This window comes from Sinocyclocheilus grahami, unplaced genomic scaffold, assembly GCF_001515645.1.
Source record: "Sinocyclocheilus grahami isolate Dianchi unplaced genomic scaffold, SAMN03320097.WGS_v1.1 scaffold395.1, whole genome shotgun sequence".
Lineage (NCBI taxonomy): Eukaryota > Metazoa > Chordata > Actinopteri > Cypriniformes > Cyprinidae > Sinocyclocheilus > Sinocyclocheilus grahami.
The window spans coordinates 645,250-672,892 of record NW_015505574.1 but is presented as its reverse complement, the minus strand read 5'-3'; the positions used below and the strand labels follow the sequence as shown (position 1 = coordinate 672,892).

Sequence of the window (27,643 nt, the reverse complement as noted above, 5' to 3'; positions counted from 1 at the left end):
TCTTTTCATCCATGGAGACATGGCATATAGGTTCCTATCCAGCCGAATCGTGCCACCTTCAAACAGATTAAGCAGAAGATTTATTTTTATATTCACTATCTCTTTGTCTTTCATGTATCTATGCTACAGCATCCTCTTCTGCTCCGGTACAATTATGCCTAACCAGAGATTGGAGGAGCACCGCTGCGTCCGTCTGAAAAACATGGGGAGTAAAAAACTTTTACAGAAGTCACATTATTGCACTATATCAGCGAAAGCGAGAGTCATCTCGGACGAGACGAGGGCTGTGCGTCTCTTAAACCTTACTGGCAACCAAAGCAAACATTCAGCCTTTCAGAAAACACAAGATGTGCTAGATCACAAGCAGAGTAATAACAGTAATTCGCCAAAATACGGGAATAAGAAGTTGCCCAATGCACTTATAGTTGGCGTTAAGAAAGGAGGCACCAGGGCGGTGTTGGAATTCATCCGGATTCATCCAGATGTTCGAGCTCTTGGGACTGAACCACATTTCTTTGATCGAAACTATGACAAAGGATTGGACTGGTACAGGTAGGTTTCTTTTCCAGCTTTTAGCAATATATTCTGGATTCAAAATGTCATTAGGCAATATAAAATCCACCATTGCATTATTTATACAAGAAAACCTTGAACATTGTTTCTATAAAACTGACACAAGTGCTATTGTACTGAAAATTGGTCATCACATTCATGCGGATATTCAGTGCCATCGCACAGCTTCAAGAATAATATTAATATTAATAATAAGAATATGAGATTAATATTGATTAACATGCATTTCAGACAAATATTGACCTGATAATTTGTCTGTTACTTTTTCAACAATGAAAATAGCTCCTAAAGAAGTCAAAGCATCATCTGTATGGGTCAAAGCAGCGCACAGACTAAAAGCCTAACAGGACAGATAATATGAGTGGCACAGATTTACCTTTGCTGCACAACAGGTTTTCTAATCACTCCACTCCAGCTCCACTTTGGGGTTTACATTGTTATTAGTCAAGGAAACCTCATCATCGAGCATGCAATAAATAAATAAATACATTTTAAAAACTACAACAACTCGATGTAATTTTTCCTAAACCCACTCCTTGCTCCAGGCAAATATCACACTGTCTTCAATATTGTTTGCAAAAAAAAAAAAATGCAAAGGAGATGTGTTGTACTGCGTGAGGCAAATGGTGGTCACACCAGATACTGACTGGTTTTCGGACCCCCCCGGACCCCCCAATACAGTAAAACTGCACATTGTAGAGTGGCATTTTATTGTGGCCAGCCTAAGGCACACCTGTGCAATAATCATGCTGTCTAATCAGCATCTTGATATGCCACACCTGTGAGGTGGCTGGATTATCTCGGCAAAGGAGAAGTGCTCACTAACACAGATTCAGACAGATTTGTGAACAATATTTGAGAGAAATAGGCCTTTTGTGTACATAGAAATAGTCTTAGATCTTTGAGTTCAGCTCATGAAAAATGGGGGCAAAAACTAAAGTGTTGCTTATATAATTTTGTTCAGTGTATGTTGGTATTTCACAAAGAAACAGTGCTCAGTACAAACTATTTGTGTGGCAGTACTGCTGTTAAATTGTTGATATTTATTTTGATTTGAAAAGGGGAAGTTGAGATCCAATTCAATAATAATAAAAATAATTAAATCATATGAATTCAAGAGCCACTCAAACTCAAAGAAAATGTCAACTTTTGGTAAATCACATTTTTCAAAATTGCACAAATCATAAAAAAGAACTGTCTAATGGGTAAAATGTCATAAAGATAAGATCAGTAGGGCGCAAAAATGATGAAAACTGCCTTTTTGCGGTGGCAGTAAGACAAAAGCTGAAAACATTCAGCCTTTACTGCAGACAAGGAGATGTTAGCAGTAAGTCATACTGAGAGAGCAGGAATGATAGTGTTTTGGCCAGAGACCCAGAGCGGAATGACACAGAGTGATTGCAGTGTTCGGTTTCAGGGGGAAAATATGCAGATAAAGGCCAATGGATCTCTTTCAAGAGTAAACCTTCCATAAAGCCTGTCAGGGAAAGGCATGGATCATATTGATCAGTGGGCAGATTAGAATCAACTCCTTCCTTCCTTCTTCCCTTTCTATGATGGGCTGCCATTCAAATACCCATCGGGGGGCCGTTCGACTGTACGAGAAGTCTGTGTCGATTCTGTGTGGCGTGTAGTAGGGCCGTGAAGTAGGGGTCTCTGGGAGACAACATCATCCCTCCCTCTTCCAGCACGGTGTCTGCCTGCAGCTCAGCTTCAGTAATTACACACACACATCACATCCCAGCTCAGACAGGACAGAGAGCGAAAGAGAGGACTCCCTGTGGGCCATGTCCAAACGTGAAGGGGAAAATCCATAGAAGCCAACAGTACATACCTGTGTGAGAGCAGCCCTTTAGCCATTAGCAGGTGTTGTGGCTTGTTCGGTCTGCTCGTAGTCTGGAAATCACAAAAAAAACACACTTTTCCTCTGTTTGCGTTCAGTTAGGGGCAACTCCACTCACCCACAGCCTACTGTGCTTAAATCAATTGAAGCGGATGTGTTTGTGAGATGTGTGGATCGATGCTAGTCCCTTGTATTTGGACATGGGGAGAAAAAAAGATGTAAGGAGAAAAAGAGCCAGGATAAAGGGGAGATGAAAAGGAATTGCGTGGTGCAGTATGACTGCCAAACAAACAAATGCCCACAAACTATTAATAGAGTAATGGATGTTCTTTTGTAAACTACAGCAAGATGAACAATTATACAGTAGTTCATGATGCTGGGAACAGTTTGCGTATGGCTATGCTGGTAATTAAGCATAAGATGCTTTGATATAGGGTAGATTACTTACAAATTGTAGTCCATTACTGATTACATATTACATGATGAAGACTGCAGTTAATAATGTAATCTTGGTTACTCATTTTATGTTATGTATTTTAACTTCTTTTTAGATTACTTTTTTTTTTTAACCAAACTTGTTTAAACTTACCATTAAACTCACCATATTGAAATAAAAAAGTATAGAGATAATAATTTTTTTTTAAAATATATCAACATCATAAAATGGATTAAACATTACATTACACCAGGGTTTCCCAAACTATGCTTAATGTAAAAACTGCAGTGGGTTTGTGAGTTGATAAAAAGCTATTAATTAATTAAATCATAAAAAAAATGTAAAATAAACTAATTTAAACACTTGAACACCAAAAATATAAATATATGCATATCTTATTTGTTTACCGAATGTGACCAGTATCCAACATCAGAGAATTGTAAACATGAAAACAACAATGATACTACATGCCATGGTTTGTACTTTTTTGTCCAGACTTCCAGAATCAACAATTACTGAAGGTCACTGGATATGATGATGACATCAGTGTTTCACATCTATACATCAGCACTAATTTGCATAATTATGTGTTTCATACATGATCTAAAAGCTTGAGAGTTGCTTTTCCCCCTCAAATTCAGAACCATGGTTTGTGATTATAGTCAAAGCTGAATTGTTTGATACACAGTAGGATTTTTAAAAAGGAAAATGTAAAAGAGAAAAAAAATAATAATTAGGAAGAATCAATAAATTATGAATAATTTACTGCCATTGTATGAATGTGTAATCATGTAATCCATAAATATTAACTGTAATCTGATTATGAGCATTTAAAAATGTAATGTAATATACTCTAATAACAAGTACTTATTTTTTGGAATCTGATTACGTAATCCAGATGTAATGTAATCAGTTACTACCCAGCTTTATAACACACACACACACACACATACACAAAACAACATGCCTGTAAAATGTGCACAAATTAACACATACAGTAAATACTCAGATTCTCTTATTCTCACACTAAGAAACTCATCAATACTATTTGTGGATAGGTTAATTAAAATGCCACAGAGGCCGAGACACTGAAACAGTCCCCCTAATCCTTACTGAAAGCTATTTCATTTTAGCCACTGACATCTTGCAATAAGAGAACCAATAAGGGTGGCAATAAAGGGCAGAAGTAATGAGAAAGATGCATTGGCTGATTAAGTCAAAAGTTCCTTATAAAGCCCTTTAATAATGTGTTTTAGGATCTTGTTTTTCATTTTACTTCAATCTTTGTCTTGGCAAGGCCCATTCATTAAATTCACATATCGTTGTAGAGATTACCCCTGGGTTTTTAATAGAAGTTGTCCTAGATGGAGCAAAAGCAACAATGCCCTTGCTTGAAATAATAAGATCTCTGGCATAGCTAAAAAATAAAAAGTGCAAGGTTTCTGGACAATTTTGTTAATTGTTTTGTGAGTTGTGTATGCTCTACCACTCCTCCTTTTTTTTTACTATACTTGGAAGTTCTTCAAGTAGATTCCCTAAGAAATCCTCAGATTGTACGAGACGTCTTTTAACATTTACTAGAGCCAAGAAATTCCTCCAGGTCCTCCATTAATTGGCTCGAAGGGGAAAGGAGCAGCGAAACACGACAGTCAGAAAGGTTGACGAGGACAGAAAGTTGGACAGAGCTTATTTAACTGGGAAATCCGCACATTCCTCCATGCACACGAGAGACCTTTCTATGCCCCTGCATCACTAGCGGGAATTGCTAATCCCAGCATGGTTCAGAGAGAGAACTTCCTGTAGCATTAATTACCTACACAATTCAGTCTTGGATGTGACCCAGCAGGAAACAGCAAGCTACCGAGATGGTTTGATTTGGTGATTTTAGTGTAAATTACTCATTAGACATGAGTGCCACTAGCAAGAGCGCAGAGTAAATAGGAGCTACTCTGAGACAGCGTGTCTACCAATGGGAGTCCATTATGGGACTGACTGGATTAAGGATGAATGTTGAATGCTCCAATTCACTCTAGAGACAAACCACAGAACTGCAGAGGAGCTGAAGGTGAGTGCTCAGATTCACTTAGAATACTTGAAGAAAAGCAATCATATATTATCATACATTATGGCATTTCACTGGCCCTCTGCTGTGCAAATTAAATTGTGCATCTACTGGGCCTATAAAGCGCATTCACCCCTTCAAACAAATACACTAAATTACAAAAAAAGAACAAAATGCATACTTTGTGCATTTAATAAAATACATGCCCTTGCTTTTACACATGTAAATTATGAAGAAAAAAAATAACTAAATGCATTCAAATCTGCTGGATCTATCTGCTGCTTTTGACACTGTCAATCATCAAATCCTCCTGTCTTCCCTCTCATCACTGGGCATCACAGGGATTCCACTTCACTGGTTTGAATCCTATCACACTGGTAGGCCTTTCAGGATGGCCTGGGGAGGGGAGGTATCCAAAGCACATCAACTGGTCACTGGGGTTCCTCGGGGATCAGTTCTTGGACCCTCCTCTTCTCCATATACACTACATCACTGGGTCCCATCATGCAGGCACATGGCTTCTCCTACCATTGCTATGCTGATGACACACAGCTCTATCTCTCATTTCAACCAGATGATTCAATGGTAGCTGCATGGATCTCAGGCTGCCTGACGGACATCTCGGCATGGATGAAAAAACATCACCTACAGCTCAACCTGGCAAAGACTGAGCTTCTTGTATTCCCTGCCACTCCAACTCTACAGCATGATTTCACCATCCAGCTAGGTTCTTCTACTATTACCCCATCAACTTCGGCCAGAAATCTTGGTGTCATCTTTGATGACCAGCTGACCTTCAAAGACCACATTGCAAAGACTGCTCGATCTTGCAGGTTTGCATTGCACAACATCAGAAAGATCAGGCCCTTTCTAATGGAGCATGCTGCACAACTTCTTGTCCAGGCCCTTGTCATTTCTAGGCTGGACTACTGCAATGCTCTTCTGGCTGGACTTCCATCAAGCACAATCAAACCTCTACAAATGATTCAGAATGCAGCGGCATGACTGGTCTTCAACGAGCCCATGTTACACCTCTCTTTATCTCCCTGCACTGGCTACCGGTTACCGCTCGCATCAAGTTCAAGACATTGATGCTTGCATATAGAACAGCCACAGGCTCAGCACCCGCCTACTTCCACTCCTTACTACGAATCTACATCCCCTCCAGAAGTCTGAGATCTGATAGTGAGTGACGCCTCATGGTACCATCACAGAGAGGCTCAAAATCACTTTCCAGAACATTGTCGTTCACCATTCCTGGCTGGTGGAATGATCTTCCCACCTCTATCCGGAATGCTGAATCCCTGACAATTTTCAAGCGACAGCTGAAAACTCATCACTTTTGACACTATTTGACTTCATCCTAAATTAAAAAAAAAAAACTTTGTCTTTCTCTTTATTTATTCCTTCACTTTCTAGCTGGTACTTATTTGAACAATGCCTAAAACTTTTACAAGCACTTCCTGTGTCTGTTTGCCTCTTTAAGAAGAATCGCTTTATGTATTCCCCAATTGTAAGTCGCTTTGGATAAAAGCATCTGCAAAATGACTAAATGTAAAATGACTAAATGCATTCTTCATGCAAATTCATGCCCTTGATTTTACATACAAGTAAAAAAAAAAGAACTAAATGCATATTTCATGCATTTAATAAAATTCACATCCTTGCTTTTACGCATGTAAATTACCCCTGAAGTTTTCTCTATACACATTAACATGACCTGCGACCACCAGTGCGGCTGAGGTGTTTCACGTGCAGTGAAAATACACCTGTGCGTGGGAGAATACTCTCCAATGTAGTACATTTCCAGGAAACAGGTGCATCATAAAGACCAAGGACACACTTCATAAACCTGCCTCATATAGTGAGAAGAAATCCTTTGTTGGAAAGATATGTCTCTTGAACCTATAACACCACACGTTGTGTTTCGTGATAACCTAACATTGACAGTGAAGCACTGGGAGAAGTTTTTTGTGGATGCTTCACAGTTCACAAAGACAGGGGAAATGAATGGTGCCGTAGAAAAAAAAATAGAGAGGAAAATGTGCTGCAGTCTGCTGAAGTACTGAGACTTGGAAGATGATTAATCTTCCAACAGGACAATGACCCAAAAATATACCAAAAAATATAATAGTCGCACTGAAGTGGAGAGAAAAGTTCATACTCTAAAGTGGACCAAATCAAAGTCGCTCCAGATTAATTATATGCATAGGAAAAATGACTTGTTATTCATCTACAGTCCCCATCAAACTTGGAGCATCAGCAGTTTTGTTAAGGTTAACAGTAATGTTCTGCATAACCTATCTCGACCGAAGAAAACAACAGCTGGAGTGAGGGAGAGGAATACTAATGTATCCTATTATTATCTATTTTTTTATTTGTAGAACAGTAAAATGTTTGGATTTTTCCCATTGACATCATAGAGCACTCTGTATCGATGTGGGAAAAAATCCAAGAGATTTTATTGTGCATACATGGGCAGCAGAGAGGGCTAGAGATATCATTTTTCACTTTTTTTCAAGCTCCACTGCGTAAATATAACCATTCCCCATTTTAAAATCAATTCACAAGCCAATGCATATTCACAAGCGCACCTTATGGGAGAAGATGGTGGTGGGAGATGGTGTGCAGTGAAGTTATTTGTCGCCACTGGATGCCATTTTAGTCATGACTTCTTTGGGAATGGCTCCGGTGTCTGCCATTGTACACATCATCTATGACCATTACCCTTCAGTAGCTGCATCAAGAAAAAAAATTAATACAGTGTGTTAATACACTATTTTACTACATTAATACACTATTTTCATGCAATTGGACAAGTCATTAACGTGACAATTTGCAATGAAATTTTGCTTAGATCACACTTTGCTTGTGCTTTAACGAATCACGTATGAGATGAAAAACAGGTATTCTGCAATGCGTTCAGGTGTCCTCCTAGCCATTTGCATTTCTGCCACATACTGCGTAAGCCTGCTTCTCATTATTCCATGGTAATGTTCCCATTATATCCTGCAGCTTTGCAATGAACCCTTTAAAGCAGGAGAGAAAAATTGCTCTGAGGAGGCAAGTAAACCGAATACAAAGTTACACCCGGCTGGCATGCCATGACACAAACATACATAGCTGGATGTCTATTTGAATACATAACACTCTGGATGCAACCCAACAATGAATTACAGTAATCTGAAACACTGACACAATTAACTACTAAAACTCACCAGAGAATGTGCAGTTTGCTGGCCTCGGATTTGGGAGGCCATACATTTTCTTTGTGGGTGGATCAGAACCATTCCCTGTTGGACAATGAAAGCTTTGGCTCTCCTCGCTTTTCACTTCTACGACCTTCTGAAGCGAGCAGTACTCTGTCTGTGGCTTTGAAATGAACGATAGCATATTGTGTTTTGACAATGCAACTGATACAAGACCGAAATTAATTGGGATAATGAAGCAACAACACTATAAGACTCATCAAATTTTGTTATCACTGATATAATGAGTAGGATTTTTTAACAAAACCATCCTACACAGTTCTTCGCTGTGTGAAATTTGAAGCAATTAACATGAGCTGAGGTGCTTGTTTTACTTAGTATAATTGAGGCTACAACAATAATATAATTAGACATATGCTGTGTCCCAAATGTGGCATAAAACACCTTTTCTATGTATTAAGTACTCTACCATGTACCATCTAGTGTAGAAACTTTAGAAATTTTGAAATTGGTAGAATAGGGTTTAGTAATTTAAAAATCCATTAATTTTCTCCATAGGGAAATTGATTTTTAACAATACTGCATAAATCTTTAAAAATCTTGTGAGCTCTGATGTTGTTAATCAATTGTATATGCTTTTGTTAAACCAATCTGTTTGCATTAATTCAACTTTTTTTTATATAACTGTAGTTAACAGTGGAATTTCCTGTGAAAAACTACATTACCCATGATACAGAAAATACAGAAAATTCCACCAGTCAGAGAGTCACAGGGAGCAAAGCACCCCAAAAGAGATCTTTAAGCTACTCACTTCCATGAAGCACCACAAATGATGTATTTGAGTCAGTAAAATATACTGTTTCTATAGATACAACCAGCAACTAAATTATAGCTTTATATGTCTCTGTTGTTTTTAATTCCATGTTGTCATTGGCAATGCTTCATGGGATTGTAGTTCTTTCCCTCATGGGACTACGATGCCCGATTTTCAGATACTTTTTCACTTCAAATCAAAGTGTAATGTTGTGATACTCTTTGTAGTTGGTTGGTTTGGTTCATGCTTATGACACTTTATCAAATACTTTTTTTTAAACCCCTATGGGAAAATATGGACTTCTGGAACCAGCACTGCTGAAAAAGTGGGCGGGCACTAATACACTTTATTTGGTTATCCAACATCAGAGTCTGATAGCCCCTCCCCCTCCACTACTTAAGAACAACTGCAACAGTGAAGCACATGTAATTTTCAGTATGAACACACTACTCACTATTTATACTACAAACAGCATAGAATACTGTGTAAGCATGCAAATTGGGAAGCACCTATAGATACAGGTATGATGATTGTGTTTGATATACGTGTGATGTTGTGCATCGCACCTTGAAATATGAGTGTTGGACCACCATGCTCTGAATCGAAGCCAGAATCCAGGAGACATCACCTCTTTGAGCTCTCCTCCTCCTCCCAGGGATGTGTCTGAAGTAAATGAGACCAAAAATACCGTGGCACTGCTGAGGCGCAAAATATGTTTCAGTTCCAACACAAATGAGTTTGGAGATTGACAAGTCTGAGACCTTTCATCTTTTTATAGGCTCTGTTGAGGAGCTCTTTGAGCAACTACACATGAAGTCTGCCGACGCACTGCTCTGAATCAAAATACACTGTTTCCCGGTGAGATGTATGGTAAAGTTAATTTATCATCTTGCGGCGGCCTTGCAGTCTATTTCAGGGTAGTCGATGGTCTAATTGCTCACGTTCTTCCTGTCCAGATCAATAATATCAACAGATCGTTTTTGTTTAATTTCACAAGTTGCAATTACAGATAAGACATAGCATGATGAATCTATGAGGGCAAGTGAGTCATTTGTAAATGCACACTGAACATGTTGTGTTGACAAACGTCTAGCAGAGCTTTAGCATGTATAAATCATTCATTAAAAACGAAGGGCTAAGATGAATGTGTGGCTGAAATGATAACACATTTTTAAGGTGTCATATTGAAGGAGTTATAATTCATTCAAGTGCTGGTTTTAGTCGCATTACTACTGCCAGCACTGTTCACCTCCACCCACTGACAGATGTATGTGTGGATGGTTCATGGTCAACTCTTAATAGACTTTCTCTGAGGCGGGTTCCTGTTACTGACTGGTCATTAATGGTCTGACATCCTCCCAGAAGAAAATCTGAGCTGCTGAAATATTCATGATCCGCATTACAGTGGTGGCAGAATTAAGCCAGACCTGGAAGTGTATTGAGATTAGACATACATCTGTGAGATTATATGACTTTATCACTGCATATGGAGATGTAACTGGTAATCAATTCACAGTTTCATCCATTATGGTAAACTACATAAACACTTTCAATTAACTTCTCCCTGTCAGTGACACAGAGCATGGCATTGTGTCCTAACAGGACATGATGTGAGAAAAAAAATCATGGTATATTTTCCATGTTAAACAGAGATGTTGGCCTTAACTAGCCATGATGGCAATACACCACCAACGATGAGATTCTATATTTGGAATGGTTTCTATTTCTGCAACGTGGCGGCTGACAGCTCAATCATTATTTTAGGTGCTTATGTGGTTTGTTCAATATTAAAATAGTTGAATTTCAATTATATTTTTTGTGTAACTTTAATAGCCATAACGAAAATGATAATGGATCATTTATCTTAAATTATAATAATTTATTTATCTGATCTTAAAAAATAACTTAAAGGATTCGTCCAATAAATGCAGGAAGCATGATTTGCAAAAAAATAATCAGTTCTTTATAATTTTCCAATTTTTTTAAAACATACACTTGGCCATACATAAAGAAAATAAAGAAAACTGCACAAATAAAGGAAAAAAATATATGGAGTTCCAGGGCTCAGATGAATGAATGAATGAATTAATGAATGAATGAATGAATGAATGAATGAATGAATGAATGAATGAATGAATGAATGAATGACAAAGGGGTCACCCACACACATATACATTCAAATGACATAACTACCTAAATTAGATGAATTAACATCGCATTTAGAACAACATAAATAAAATTAAAACCATCCATAAATCATATTCACCTTCCATTCACCAGCGTGCACTCCAGCGAATAGAAAATAATTAGGAGCTACCTGCCTCCTTTAGCCTGATAAAGAAGACAACATAAACTACCTAACTTAGAGCATAAACATTTAGACAAATAAACAAAACATACAAAAATAAATACAAATTTACAAAGGAAGAGAAAAATAGGAAAGAAAACACATCAAAACCAATACATAAATAAACAATCAACTTATCAAAACAAACATTTAAATCAAATACATTTATGTGTGGCCTCGGTCATCACACTTTAAATGACAGCACAAGAGAGATAGGAAGAAAAAAGAGGTACATACTGGATTCAAACTTGCGTCCCAATGAGCCATGCATTATACATCAGGAGGCACATGCATTTCTAGTCTCAGCCTCAGACACCAGGCCCACCGTGACCGTCTGATGCAATCGCACATCTGATTGGCTGGTGCTATGCAACTTCATCGACTCTGGGGTTGAGTTTACCTTGAAAAGAAATTGTGTACAGGGTCAATACAGTGAATCTTCTGTGGACGAACCACGTAATCACTGAATATGCCAAATTTTCCAGTTTAGTGGTGTTACATTTTTGAAAAATATTTGAGTTTTGTTTGAGACACTTAAGTTAGTTAACTAGATGTCTATGTGTAGAATTATACATTCCGCAATGTATTTTTCCACATATATATGTGACCCTGGACCACAAAACCAGTCATAAGGGTCCATTTTTGAAATTGAGATTTATACATCATCTGAAGCTGAATAAATATGCTTTCCATTGATGTATGGTTTGTTAGGATAGGACAATATTTGGCTGAGATACAACTATTTGAAAATCTGGAATCTGAGGGTGCAAAAAAATCTAAACATTGAGAAAATCAGCTTTAAAGTTGTCCAAATGAAATTCTTAGCAATGCATATTACTAATCAAAAATTAAGTTTTGATATATTTACAGTAGGAAATTTACAAAATATCTTCATGGAACATGATCTTTACTTATCCTAATGATTTTTGGCATAAATAAAAATCAATAATTTTGACCCATACAATGTATTTTTGGCTATTGCTACAAATATACCCCAGCGACTTAAGACTGGTTTTGTGCTCCAGGGTCACATATATGAAATGGACTTGCTTTTTGCCTGATCGCTTCTGAATTTAGCCTCAGTGGCGACCACAACTTCTGGTGTTGTGCAGTGTTTGAAAATTTTGAGGGAAATTAAATATATATATATATATATATATATATATATATATATATATACACACACACACATACATATATTTATTATTTATTTTAATCATAAAATGTGTATATATTCAATATTAAAATAAAATAAATATGCATGGATACAATACATGTATTTCAAATCTACAGTATATGACCTATATACATTAAGTTTGAGAGAGATTTTATATATATATATATATATATATATATATATATATATATATAGGAATACTTTGTACAAAAACAATTATAATACAAATATAATATAGTTGCATTCTAGCTTTATTTACATTTACATTTAGTCATTTAGCAGACACCTTTATCCAAAGCGACTTACAAATGAGGACAATGGAAGCAATCAAAATAGTGTTAGAGGCCTTTTTTTTGCTTTTTTTAAATTGTATAATAAATAAAAAAGAAAACAAACAGATAGAATACAAAAAGATTAGAGAAGCTAGTGTTAGTGTTTTTTTTTAAGAAAACAAGCTGTTAGTAAATAAATAGAAGTCTAAAAGGGGCATGTTTTTTTTTAGAATTAGAATAGAGAGTGCTAGAGTTAAAGGGTCAAATAAAGATGGAAGAGATGTGTTTTTAGCCAATTATTGATGGTTAAAGACTAAGTTGGGCAGGTCATTCCACCAGGAGGGAACATTTAATTTAAAAGTCTGTGAAAGTGATTTTGTGCTTCTTTGGGATGGCACAACAAAGCAATGTTCACTTGCAGAACGCAAGCTTCTAGAGGGCACATAAGTCTGAAGTAATGAACTTAGGTAAAGGGGTGCAGAGCCAGTGGTGGTTTTGTAGGCAAACTTTAATGCCTTGAATTTTATGCGAGCAACTATTGGTAGCCAGTAGGGCTGTCAAAATGGCTGAAAACTACATTCAAATTTTGTACTTAAATATTATCAAAATTCGAATTATATTCAAATTTAAAAGGCATAATTTCAGTTAGGGTGAAGAAAAGCTTTTGGCTTCTCTCCTGAGGCCACAAGAGGGCGCATCATTCAATGCATAAGATAACATGACTTTCTGCGAAAAAAATTTGCATAATAAGTTGCTTAAACAACTATAAACAAAATCATGTATGTATGCATAGTTTAATACAAAGAGCGGAAAGCCAATCACACAGAGTACATTTTTCATTTAAAAACATGAGATGCAGTGGGATGGGGGGAAAAGATGCCATAAAGTCTCGACATATGTTTTTTCAAAGTTAAACTTGCATTAATTTTACATGGCTTTCTAAACATGCAGCTTTTTTGTGCGAGACGCGAGTGCAACAGTAATAGATGTCCGTCTAGAAAATGCGTGAAATATGCGTTCTGTGTGAACGGCTTGGTTTCGGTTTTGATGTAAACAAGATCTTCTCCGCATTGATGTTCTCTTTTTCCGCTATATTTTTAATGAACAACGCAGCAGCGCCGCATCTATAGGCTTCAACTGGATAGTTTTTTCATTCGAATGTGGATTTTTGTTTTTTTCAACGAATATTCGAAAATATATATTTTTTTGACATCCCTAGTAGCCAGTGCAAATTGATAAACAGAGGTGTGACGTGCATTCTTTTTGGCGCGTTAAAAATTAATCTTGCTGCCGCGTTCCGGATTAATTATAAAGGTTTGATAGAACTGACTGGAAGACCTGCCAAGAGAGCATTGCAATAGTCCAGCCTCGACAGAACAAGAGCTTGAACAAGGAGTTGTGAAGCATGTTCTCAAAGAAAGGGCCTGATCTTCTTGATGTTGAATAAAGCAAATCTGCAGCACAGTTTTAGCAATGTGATCTGAGAAAGTCAGCTGATCATCAATCATAACTCCAAGGTTTCTGGCTGTTTTTGAAGGAGTTATGGTTGATGTGTCTAACTGGATGTTGAAATTGTGATGAAACGATGGGTTTGATGGAACCACAAGCAGTTCTGTCTTGGCAAGGTTGAGTTGAAGGTGATGGTCAAGAAATGTCTGTTAGACAAGCTGAGATATATATATATATATATATATATACAGTATATATAATATATATATAGTATTATATGACTTTATATATAATAATAATAAAAAACGCACATGTCCTAAAACTATCCTCTTCTCAACAATATAAAACTATAATATTTAATAAGTATGTAGTAACTGTACAGGTAACGATATTAAATTACAATATAATTTTATTTTGATGTTTTTAAAAACATTATAATGACCAATAATGAAAAAATATAAAATCTTCAGGAAGTGTTAAGTAAACAATAGATCAAAGCAATATCGATACGATACACCTTCATGCTAACTGTACTTAAAGCTTCCGTAACTCGTTAATATAATAAAATGTTGTGTTTACAATAGTTATAATACACAATATACTATTACACTGCAGTTTGTTGTGATTGATAGATATAGCAGACTATGAATCAAATATGTCAGATATCGGAAACTTGCATGTAATTGAGATTTTAGTGGAAATACGTAGGATGTACAGTAGAGTCCACTTTTTGGATGGACAAATATTCAGATTACAAAGTCTGCACACATTTCTGCTAATTTCTTTGTCGTTTCTACAATTTCATATAAACCTGCACCTAAACAGCATATAAAAACAAATCCAACTGTGATTGGCTGCTGTCTTCCCATCTAAGTGGGCAGTTCTTGGCCAGAAAAAGCTGCAAACTGAGTTGATGCTGTTTTAAAAAGTCTGGCTTTGTGAGACTTATGAACTACCCACTTCTAAATGTTTCCAACAACACTTTTCAACGTTTGTGCTTAACATGTTGGATGCCATGTAAATGCTCTGTTGAAAACATTTATGTAATTAAACCAAAAAAAGTGCTATAAGAGACAAACTGATAGTACTTTATAGGACCATAGGAAGACCCAGGCACAGGATATTGTTGTAACTGGGATGGGCTCATTAAGAGTGTCAATGATGACAGGCATTTGAACTGAGACAGGAAATGAGGCTCGCTGTGAGCGTATGTCCCTGCAGCTTTGTCATGGTGATTGATGCTTTTCATTTGAAATACCAATCAGATCAGCACTTGCACCAACATGATTGTGCAATCCTCTGTCCTGCCATAAAGCACTTTAATTAGCACAATGAGGCTTAGATTAATTAGAAAGAAATCGAAGCATAACTGCCCAGTTAATAATGTAGGCTTAAGCAAGACCTCAGTTAATGCAATACTGCAGAGCCTGTGAGCATACATTATCTAAATATGACCAGGTTAAGTTTAATACCCATGGATTGAGTCATTAGATTTCTATAGCAGGTGTAGAGGAAAACAAACCTCAGGACACCGTCACACATAAATGGACTAAAATCTACCCTGCAAAAGAGGGAAGTACAAATAGCTTCACACATTTAATCCTGGGATTGTATATGCATAGAATTGTTAGACAGGTCAGATGTGCTTAAGTGCATGAAAGTATCAAGCACAGTGCAGAAGAAAACAGACTTTATTCCCAGTCCTGCTCAGACAGCATCAGGAGGGTGTTTAGTATATCATATTGACTGAACATTCAAAACTGACCTTTTCATCAGACGTTGGTAGACATTTCTAAGGATCAAAATGGTGGACTTACAAGTTCCAATTTGAAGTGAAGGTTCAGGAATACAAAATTAAAAGAAAACACCATAAAACAGCAATCAAAGCGCAGTCGACTCTGCTCTTGCTGTGCTGCATTCCCCAGTCTGTCTGAACTTCTAGAAAAATCCTCACGAGGTTGCATCAGAACAGTGTATAATGATAACGGCTTTATATATACAGTATATATATACTGTATATAGGGCGCTGCAAAGTCAGTCAAAGTCATATTCCTAATGTTTCACAGATAACCTAAACAGGCATTTGCAAGTAAAACTATTACAAAAAGAAACAAAGAATGATAGATTAATGTGAGGGCTGTTTGTAGTAGAATCAAAGTAGAATCTAGACACTATCTAAGTTGCTATAGGCCCTACAGTCTCTCTTCACAGTTGAACTTCTTTCACTTCTAAATGTTAGAAGTGAAAGTCTGGCTTTGTTGAACTTCTTTCACTTTCCAGACATTAAAATACTTTATGTTGGTTGTATAAGGTATTATCAGATAGTGTGTAAGAAAGAGATGACCTAACTGCATCTAATCAGTTGTGGAGCCATTTATAGGAGACAATGGAGTGCTTCCTTACCAGTCTATTTGGACTTATTGACTGCTTCTAAAACGTAAACATATTAACATATATGCACAGATTTAGATACATAAAATATCTTCAGTTGCATTACATTTTATATAGATATTTTTGAGCAAATAACACCATGTGGGTCCTAAAACTAACCACTTTTCAACAATAAAACAATGTAATAGATAATAGGTATATAGCAACACAGTTGACAATATTCTGTTATAATACACTATTATTTTGATATTTTGTAAACCACTATATCAAAATAGGAAAATGCATTCAATAAATTTGACAGCATTGAACATATTAAATCTCACTGACTAAACAATAAAGTCAATATATGAATTCAATCAATTAAATGAAACTAAAAAGATTCACAAATATATATCTCCAAATGTGTTAATATGTAAACTGTTTTTGATGCTGTCCATACAGTTATGTATATTTTAGTGTCTGTGCAAATATATGAAACTGTGAAACTATCGCAGCCATGTCAACTGCAAAATGGATTATGATATGCTTTTTTGGGTGTTAAATAATGGTGCAAATACCATTAATCTGACTAGCACAAACCTTAGTAAATCATGTTGCGTGATTTATTTAAATACTCTCCTCCCATAAATGTTGTGTCTGAAAGGGAAACTCCTACAAATGCATATGCAGTACGGCCAGCTTCAAAAACCACAGCACGCCTTTTAATCGCACATTTTTCCACTGCATGTCTTTAGGAAATCCTGAGTCTGTTATTAAATCTGGTCCTACAAACCACACTTTACATACAAATACAAATGAGATCATGCAGGCACATCGCTGTCAGAGATGTACTTCATTTGTACAGTATCTCTCATCCGAACACTATTTGAATATTGCATTGCATTATTAATTTATTTACAAAAGTTGCCAGAGCCACATCTCATAGTCAGGATGAAATCCTCCAATTGCCCCAACAAGAATGAGATTAGATAGTTTCTAAAAGGTCTTCTGCATCCTGTGTGCTGCCATCTATTAGACAAACATACTGCAACGTGTGGAACACAAAGGTGTGGCGCTGAAGAAAGTCATCTCAGCGTGCAGGTTGGCCAGAAGCCTTTTTTAATCAGAATAAATGACCTCGGTAGGAATGGCACATTGGTCTGCACTTAGCACGGCATGCAGACTCGTCAGATTTTTTTGTATGAAGTTGTGTTTTTTTTTTTTGCATTTATCGTCCAGTTCACAATGTGGCCCTAGAATAGAGATGCCTGGGCTAACAAAAGAGCATGCAGGAGACTTTTAATTTGAGAGGATAACTTTAGGCTGGTGGTATTAATATGACACTAGCTGATGCAATTCACAGAGCTTGTTCTCACGACCTTGTCAGCAGATCCCAGACATATCATAAGACCTGCCCGGCTCTCTGAAAACTTCTCTTCAGCAGAAAAGACAACAGGAATACATCGTGTTCTGTCAGACAATTAACAGCACTGTAACTTTCAGATGTGATATCAGACCTTTGCCTGATGTCATTTATCATTTCACTGAGGTGGTGGATCTGTTGGCAGTATTAGTGACTAAGCCCCCTGATGAATTAGAATGTCAATCTGCATTAAAAGTGAAAGCCAGTGATACCAGACATCAGGATATCCTCTATTATGTAGACCTGTGTCTACAGATAGTGTGATCTAATAAACCCAGAGCTTGGAAAGATAGCTGAAGTAAATCTTATGATGGAAACGTTCCCCTACGAATGTTCAGTTTCAAACTGGCGGTAATTGTTTTATGTCTTACTTGTTTATGATTGAAATTCAATTAGGAATTAATTTTCTTTAATTCTGCAAGAGTCTGACTTCAAAGTTAATTCAATAGAAAAAGATAAAAATGTTTCCTTTGCTGCACCACGATAAGCTTATTAATTATGTAATTGCAGAGGAATTATGCCAGTGATTAAAATGTTTAAATTTTTGGCATGCTTGCTGTTGCTATTTAAATCAGTCCTATTACAGGGTAATTTCAGGACTCTATGTACACACTTTACTTTCAGATTGTCTTTTTATTCTTATGCTAAGTAGTGTAAAAAAAACAATGTGCAAAGGTTGGTTAATGTCTGTTTTCTGTACAACGATGTAGCTCACTGCTTAGTGTGATGCATTGTTGGAGAAATTAACCAGCTGGTCATGACTGTTTTCTGAAACGGTAGCAAATTTGTCTTTCGAACCATGTTGAGCAGAACTTTTGTTAATGATGTCACGCAGGTGTTTGAGTAATTCATTAATTATCTTAATATCAAATGAAAAATTAAATCAAATTCTTATATAAATAACAAACATGGCATAAGAGAACTGTTTTCATTCTCTTGACAAACTAAAAGGTGTAGAATCAAATTTGTGTTGTCATGCATTTAAGCAAGCATGATAGCTTGTCATACTAACTAGAAACTAACCACACAAGCAAATTCAAACCACACAAGTTTCCAATGCTGTTTGCGATTATTAATTGGAACTATAGTAGGGTGACTCTTTTTCCTGAACATGTCCTGGCCGAGATTTCTAATTTGCTCAAAAATGTCTGGGTTTGAGTTTGTTTTCCTATTGACATGCTCTCTACTGTCTTCGTACATTTCATGTATGCGTGTTTGCATTGACCGTTCTCTGTAGATTCCACCTTTTTGCACGCCACGATTGGTCAATTATGCACAAAAGGTCAAACTACTTTTCAGCCATTTCCTTAAACAAGCGTTGACATGTCTGGGAAAAAGAGAACATACTGTATGGTCACCGAACTATAGCTTCAGGAAACACCAAATTGTTTAATCATTTTGGTAATGACCATAGTTGTAAACAATGATTTTTGAAAACACACCCATAGTTTTAACTACACCATCTGATTTTGAAGCAATCTATTCACATCAAATTTTTGCAAGCAACAGGGATCACATGCACATGCACGTTCTTAAGCCGATTATGCTTAATAAGCTGAAAACGCACTTGGTCATGTAAACGCGGTAACCCGTTCTCTTTTATTGGAGTAAGGTCATAAACGGCCTTTGCCTTTTACTCCGATTTCACACGGCATGTAAACACAATAACCCGCTTTCTGTCGGCTTATTGAGGTGCGCATGTGTGATACGTGACAGGAACGCCTCGTTAGTACAGATTTAAGCGCATCTAGACCGAGCAAGCGTCTTGCAGTAAAGAAAGAAGGAAATATATCACAAAAGCAGACTTTTTCATGACTCAGAAAATGATAAAAATGTGTTCTCATCTCGTGCGGCAGAAGTAGAAGTGGTTCAGTCACAATGCTGCATTTATAACTGCATAAGAGGTTAATATATGAGCTGACATGTTGCAAGTTGGCATGTTGCTAGCTTAATTTAACATCACAACTGACAAATGTATGGAATACTCGGAGTCAGATACACAAATGAGTATATTTTGACGTCACTACAGGGAAATAACCTGATTTATTAACGAAGTCACGTAAACGCAGCTTACTTGCGTTGTCAGGTTTGTGAGTTATCAGCTTACTGGTGTGCATGTAAACGTGCTCAGTGATGGTGATAGTGAAATTGATACTTAATTATAGTATAGCAGATTCATTATAGTGCTCTTAAAAGTGCCACTTTCTTGTCGCAGCTTAGATTAAGATTTATGACTCCATCATCCAATCAGCATTATCATGACCGAATTTTCTTGTGAATAATTAGTCTCATCACATTTTGGCTCAGGTGATTGGCTCAAAAACAGTTCAGGCATCCAGAACTATGATAGAATTTTATATTTCAAATCATGTACTTCTGGGTAGTCCTGTGCCAGCTGACTAACTACCATTGAGATGAATGACAATACTAACAGTCAGCTTTCTTCCAGTAGTATTTAGAGCTCCTTAAATGAAATATTAATATTTTTAATTGAAAGTGAAAATTAAGCTCTAACAAGCCTCTACTTCTACTGCATTTCACAATCTTTGCTGGTTACCATTTAGTTTAGTTTCTGCATTAGCCACAAACAAATCAAAGCTTTTAAAAAATGTTTTACAAAGTGCCAGGACCTTTTTCCACTTATGGCTACTTCACTGGCTAGTCTTCACTGTGGACCCAGCAGTACGCTTCTGTGCACCACTTTGCAATTTGCACCTCTCTATTCCAGCTTTCAGCTAACTTATCCTTCACTCTTCTCACTAAATTGATTTTCTTGTAAAAGACAAGACTCTTATGTAAGCAACAGAGCACCTGCCAGCCCCCATCTCAAGACAGCAGATGAGAGGCACATCAGTGGTGTGATAACAGGCAGACTGGCAAATTCATGCCATCTTTTGATTCTTGAAAATGCAATTAATTAAAGAACTGCGAGGACAGAGGTTGGCGATGGCGCAAACACAAAATAAATTGGAGTTTGGACTGAAGCCTTTCTTTTAATAAATATGCTGTATACGAGGACACGCAATTCTAAGGAAATGTCTTTTCTGTGCAATTTAATAATAATTTCACACACATATTTATATAATAAAAATCAGTATTTTCTGAGGAAAATTATAGTGCACTTCATTTGAGTTGATTAAAGCATAAATTCTCCCTTAGTGATGCATGAAATATTAGAGTTTGCAAGGAAAACGAAGTCTGGTGTTACAACTTCAATAAGAAAGACTCAGAGAAAGATTTTTTTAGAGTGCATTTTTGATGGCTGTCTGGCAAGAAATACAAGTTTGATTATGTAACTGAAGTATGCATTGCATCAGTATGAGGCTGTGATTGGTGCTCTGCATTCAAACACACAGTAAAGTTGTTTAGTGGGTGAAGCTCCATTGCACCGTATGCAAGATTAATGGCTGCCTCTGGCCCTGAACCGCTAAGGCTAACAGAGACACCCTGGCCAGCAACGCACCATTTATAAATCAAGCTAAATGGATCAATATTTTCAGGACTATGGAGGTAAAGTATCGCAACTCCTGCTTTAGGAAAGCCCATTATGAATCGGGATGAGTCACAACTGGTGGAAACTCGAGGTTATTCTCTAACCCCTGTGTTCCATGCAGTAAAGATGGTCAATATAATGTCCATCTTTATTACAGTCTTTTGCTAAGATTTAAATTCTTAAGCCCTCACTAATCCTGTCTTATAGCTGTAATTCTCAATTTAATGGATGAACGCTGATGTAATCACATAAAAAGATCATTTATAGCTTGGTTTAATACCATCTCGGAAGAAAAATATGAGGAATTTGTAAATGTAGCGAATATCTAATTCATTAACAATACAGAAATAAGTTAATGATTCCAATCTTCCTTACAAACACATGCACAGTCAGTTTTTTTTAACAGTCACATGATGCATTTCTGGTTTCAAATTGTAGATTTTTATTTCTTACAATTTATACTTTTTTGAATTTCTGTCATGTCATATCATTGAATGTGAGAATGTGAGTTCATTAATGCTTTAAACTTTATCCGTACGATGGGGGGAAATCACTGTGATAAAGCAAAAATGCCTACATATAATAACAGCATGCAGTAAATAAATTATTTTTGTGTTTGTTACTAAGTGGGCACATGAAAAAAGAATGAACGACTCGAACCCGAAGACTCAAAAGGTGAACTAATTAATTATGTTTCCGGTACAGACTGCATAGCTTCATAGCTGCATAGCCGAACACTCAAAATGACTTACTGTGAGTGTGCACTTGGATGGGTTAAATGCAGAGCACAGATTTCGAGTATGGGTCACCATAATTGGCCCCACGTCACTTCACTTATACTTCAGCTTACAGGGATGTGACGTGACAAAAGTGCAAATGACTCATATTGGCAGGGGAGGTGAACTAACAGATTGTATAGCCTCAATTAATTAATTGTATCTGTTTCACATCATTTGGCCTTAGTTGCATTATAGTTTATTTTTCTTATTCTAAATGTGATCGTCACGTAAGTAGATGTGTCGGAGAATTCATTTATTAACATGTAGCATTTTAATTATATTCTGCTGAAATTAACAAAATGGCATGGAAATTAATTAACTCATTGTGATGAACGAGATTCAAAGATCCGAGTCAGTAAAATGATTTGAACTTTCCATCACTAGAGAAGATCCAGTTATGATATTTGTATTAAAAATTACAAGCTTGGAAAAACAAAAAAAGTAAAAATGAAATGTATGCATGAATAACAATAACATGCATATAGAAAACGAGTGAATTACCATTTCATTCTGTCTTTAAAAGTTCTGTTAGCAATGTTAGCCATTTTGTAACTAGATTTAGCGACTTTTCAGACCCCCTTAAAGGCTTTTTTTTCAGAAAAAGCGCCTAGCAACAAATCTAGTGACTTCTTGGACAAACCTTATTTAGTTTCTGAGACTCGTCGGTACTGCTTGCTTTCTCAGCGAGCACACATCTTTCTCTCTGTGTCTGATCTGTTCAGCGAGCGGCAGAGAGCAGTGCTTTCAGTTAAAATAGCTATTCTGTTGCTTTTCTAATTTTACATGCAAATACAGCACAGCCATTGTCTTTATCTTATGCGTATTTGATTTCATCAGACGACGGCTCAATTATAAATCAGGATTTCTGTGCGGATTAACATCTTGGAAGAAAGAGCTGGTTATGTAGTCTTAAAGGACCGCGTTTCAGTCACATTTCATATTCATCCCGTTGTCTGACAACAGAAACAGTAAAATATATAAATGAAAACAGTCTGAGACTCGTCGGTACTGCTTGCTTTCTCAGCGAGCACACATCTTTCTCTCTGTGTCTGATCTGTTCAGCGAGCGGCAGAGAGCAGTGCTTTCAGTTAAAATAGCTATTCTGTTGCTTTTCTAATTTTACATGCAAATACAGCACAGCCATTGTCTTTATCTTATGCGTATTTGATTTCATCAGACGACGGCTCAATTATAAATCAGGATTTCTGTGCGGATTAACATCTTGGAAGAAAGAGCTGGTTATGTAGTCTTAAAGGACCGCGTTTCAGTCACATTTCATATTCATCCCGTTGTCTGACAACAGAAACAGTAAAATATATAAATGAAAACAGTTGTATTGATAATAGGCAATATGAGCAATGATGTTCTGAATATGCTAATTAGAGTATGACATCATCTAGCGACTTTTCAAGCTGGCTTAAGCTACTTTCCATTGAAAGAAGTTCTGAATATGCTAATTAGAGTATGACGTCATCTAGCAACTTTTCAAGCTGGCTTAAGCTACTTTCCATTGAAAGAAGTTCTGAATATGCTAATTAGAGTATGACGTCATCTAGCAACTTTTCAAGCTGGCTTAAGCTACTTTCCATTGAAAGAAGTTCTGAATATGCTAATTAGAGTATGACGTCATCTAGCAACTTTTCAAGCTGGCTTAAGCTACTTTCCATTGAAAGAAGTTGGCAACACTGAACCCCACGCTGCATATACAAGCCACATGTCAACGAAGCCAAACACTCAAAATGCCGTCTGACTGGCTAAACGGTAACATCTTGCATTCAGATAGCAGTTTTCCTGCCTAGGGCTGTCGCAGAAAGGAGTGTGATTTCTCAAGACACCTGTTTCAGTGATATCTGTCAGGTAAGAGGGAAGTTTTCTGTGTGCCGTTCCATAAAAATTGCTTACGGCACCGTTAATATGCTCGCTCCTTCAAAGAGGTTGACGGGGCAGCAGCTATCTGCTAAAACAACAGAACTGTGACCGAGTGAATATCACCTTGTGTAGTTCATCAGTTCAAGTCAGAACAACTCTAAAGTTGGACTCGATGGTTTCGTAAAGAAACTTGCGAAAATAATGACCTATTTCGCATGTCCCAGATTTGCCCAAGCTTTTCTCTCTATTGTGCATCTGTAATGCAGCTGATGGTGATTTATGAGCAGGAGTAAAGGATGTGCCTGAGATTTGATAATTTCCCCATACCCTTCAGCATCACACTCACCCGAGAGATAAGAGACTAGAAATATTGCCGGCGAGTATTAAAACCTCATGTGTGCGCTCTGATTATTTTGTCACTTGCTGTAACTGAATTCCTATTTGTCATGCTGGAGTCTACACTAATGTGAGGGGTGACCACGTTTCACAAGCTATCTCGCTTTTTCCTCTCAAGGCTGTGAAAAGAAAATGCCAGGGTTGCTTATATAGTTTCCTCAAATAAATATAATGCATTTTTTACACTCTCTGAGGAAATGCGACTGGTGTTTTCCTGTGGAAAACTCACAATGGTTTGCTGCCAGGGTTGCTAAGGTACTATGGGTGAGTGGTTTTTAGCATGTTGCTAAGCGATTGCTAGGTTATTGCAAGACGGTTGCTTACTCAAGTCAAAAGTGTGATTCTTAATTCCTACAGAATATTGTCCTGGTTTTATTTGCCAAATGTCAGACTGCTCGGAAAAGCAGTAGCACACCCCAACAATTTGATGTATCATTCATGTCTGTAGGGACATGAATGGGGAGTTGCATGCTGACTTTTAATACTTGGGTTCTTGCTTTGTACTTTTGCTAAGTTTGAGCATAATAGCTGTTACTGTTATTACAACTTAAAGAAATGCATGGTTGCAACTAAAGAAAATTCTAATTTTTGGATTTAATTGAAATGTTTAAAGTTGCATTATATGGCAATATTATTTTGATGGGTTCTGTTGACAATGCTGACCATTACATTAACTTAAAATTGTAATTTAAACCGATTTCTTTGTTTATTGATATAGCTGCTGCCACTACAATTATATATATATATATATATATATATATATATATATATATATATATATATATATATATACTGTATATATATTAAGCAACTTAATTGTAGTGGCAGCAGCTTACACTGTCTTAATAACCTCCTAAATTGGGAGGTGGATTTCATGTTCCAACATGTTGGAATTTATTTTTATTTTTTTATAAAAATTAAAAAGACCTGTTAGTGTTTAATGCTGTTATATTGGACATTTAAAAAATTTTCTGTTATTTCTTATTTTGGTAACACTTTATTTTAAGGTGCCCTTGTTACACGCTACATGTATTTACTGTTAAAATAACAATAAATTATGCATAATTGCATGCAAGTAACTCTAAGCCAAACCCTAATCCTAACCCTAACCATATAGTAAGTACATGTAGTTAATGTATAATAACATGTTATTGAATGTATAATTAGTGTATTACATTGTAACAAGGACATCTTAAAGTAAAGTGTAACCCATATTTTATGATGCAAATTATTACACTCCTCTAACTCAATGTATTTTGATGGTAGAACATAATTTCCGATTTGTTTGTTTTTTCATAATAAAATATTTAATAATAATAAAAGATTTTGTCATAATAAAAAAATGGTTTGTTTCAAGGGTTTAATTCCCAGGGAATACATGAAATAAATGTATAGCTTGAACACAAAGCAGTTAGCTTTGGACAAAAACATCTGCCAAATGTTAAAATAAATATTTCTAAATATTTCCTTCAGGGTAAGAATTTTTTTTTAAATTATTGTTTTAATTAAAGCATTTTATTTATTTATTTATTTATTTATTTATACTTTCTCTCCTTTTTTAATATGCTTATTTTATGACTCTGAGCAGATCTTAGGTTTTATTGTAAATAGTTATCTTTTAAAATGTGTTATTAATAAAGAATCAAAAAAGAAAGAAAATTAAAGTTGCCTTCGATAAATGCATTTTTACATTTTAGATTTTCATATTTATAATATATATATATAAAAATATATGGGGGTCTGGATACTTTCCGTACCCACTGTATATATATATATATATATATATATATATTAAACAGCCTGTTTTTGCTCTTATATTTACCAAGAGTGCCAGTGTTAATGTTGGTGGCTTACATGAAAAAAAACCTTATGAACCTATATTATAAATTCATTTTGATGAATATTTTTGTTTGTCTTCTCACAGGGGCCTTATGCCGCGGACTCTAGACAGTCAGATCACCATGGAGAAAACACCAAGTTACTTTGTGACCCGGGAGGCGCCGCGACGCATCTCAAACATGTCTCGCGAAACAAAGCTGATCGTAGTAGTGCGGAACCCAGTCACGAGGGCGATCTCCGACTACACACAGACCCTGTCGAAGAAGCCCGACATCCCTTCTTTTGAGGAACTAGCTTTCAAGAACAGGAGTCAAGGCATGGTAGACACCTCCTGGAATGCCATCCGCATAGGCATGTACATCCTCCACCTGGAGAACTGGCTGCAGTACTTCCGTCTATCGCAGATCCATTTTGTCAGCGGGGAGCGGCTCATCACAGATCCGGCCGGAGAGATGGGCCGCATGCAGGATTTCCTGGGGCTCAAACGCATCATCACGGACAAGCACTTCTACTTCAACCGAACAAAAGGCTTCCCGTGCCTGAAGAAGCCGGAAAGCAGCAGCCAGCCCCGCTGTCTGGGCAAGTCCAAGGGCAGAACTCACGTTCAGATTGACCAGGAAGTCATTGAGCAGCTTAGAGAATTTTATAGGCCATTCAATGTGAAATTTTTTGAAATGGTGGGTCATGACTTCAGATGGGACTGAGGAGGAGGACCTGGATGAAACCAGCCTCGCTTTTCTGATGATGAGCACGTCCTCAAGGGATAGTTCGCCTAAAAATGTAAATTCTATCATCATTTACATCATTTAAAATTGCTACAAACCTGTATGCCCGTTTTTCTTCTGTGGAACATAAAAGAAGATATTTAGAAGAATGTGCAGTTTGCTCATTTTCCAGTAAATCATATGGACTACTATTATAATACTTTCATGGAGTTTTTGCAGCCTTCAGTCTATTATATAAACACTGGGGGGGGGGGGGGGGGGTTCAGTAATTAATCCGAACTGTAAAAAAATACCATAGGTCCCACAAAAATATTAATCAGCACTACTGTTTTTAACACTGATAATATGAAATGTTTCTTGAGGAGTAAATCATATAAGAATGATTTCTTAAGGATCATGTGACACTGAAGACTGGAGTAATGATGCTAAAAATTCAGCTTTGCATCACAGGAATACATTACATTACATTACATTCAAGTATATTCAGATAGAAAACAGCTATTTTGAATTGTAATAAAGATTAATGTTTTACTGTATTTTTGATTAAATACAAGCAGCCTTGGTGAG

At 36.6% G+C, this 27,643-nt stretch overlaps 1 protein-coding gene across 1 annotated transcript; it reads left to right on the top strand.

Moving 5' to 3' along the window:
- On the top strand, positions 1-27,150 carry LOC107550309 (heparan sulfate glucosamine 3-O-sulfotransferase 2-like). Its single transcript, XM_016231577.1, has 2 exons — positions 1-552; positions 26,437-27,150. Exons 1-2 carry the CDS (start codon positions 20-22, stop codon positions 27,053-27,055), a joined length of 1,152 nt encoding a protein of 383 aa, XP_016087063.1. The 5' UTR covers positions 1-19; the 3' UTR covers positions 27,056-27,150.
- The last annotated feature ends 493 nt before the right edge of the window (positions 27,151-27,643 follow it).

Coding starts and splice junctions, on each gene's coding strand:
- LOC107550309 (XM_016231577.1), top strand. CDS start 20: ATGGCATATAGGTTCCTATCCAGCCGAATCGTGCCACCTTCAAACAGA. Junction 553..26,436: donor AAAGGATTGGACTGGTACAG/GTAGGTTTCTTT, acceptor GTCTTCTCACAG/GGGCCTTATGCCGCGGACTC.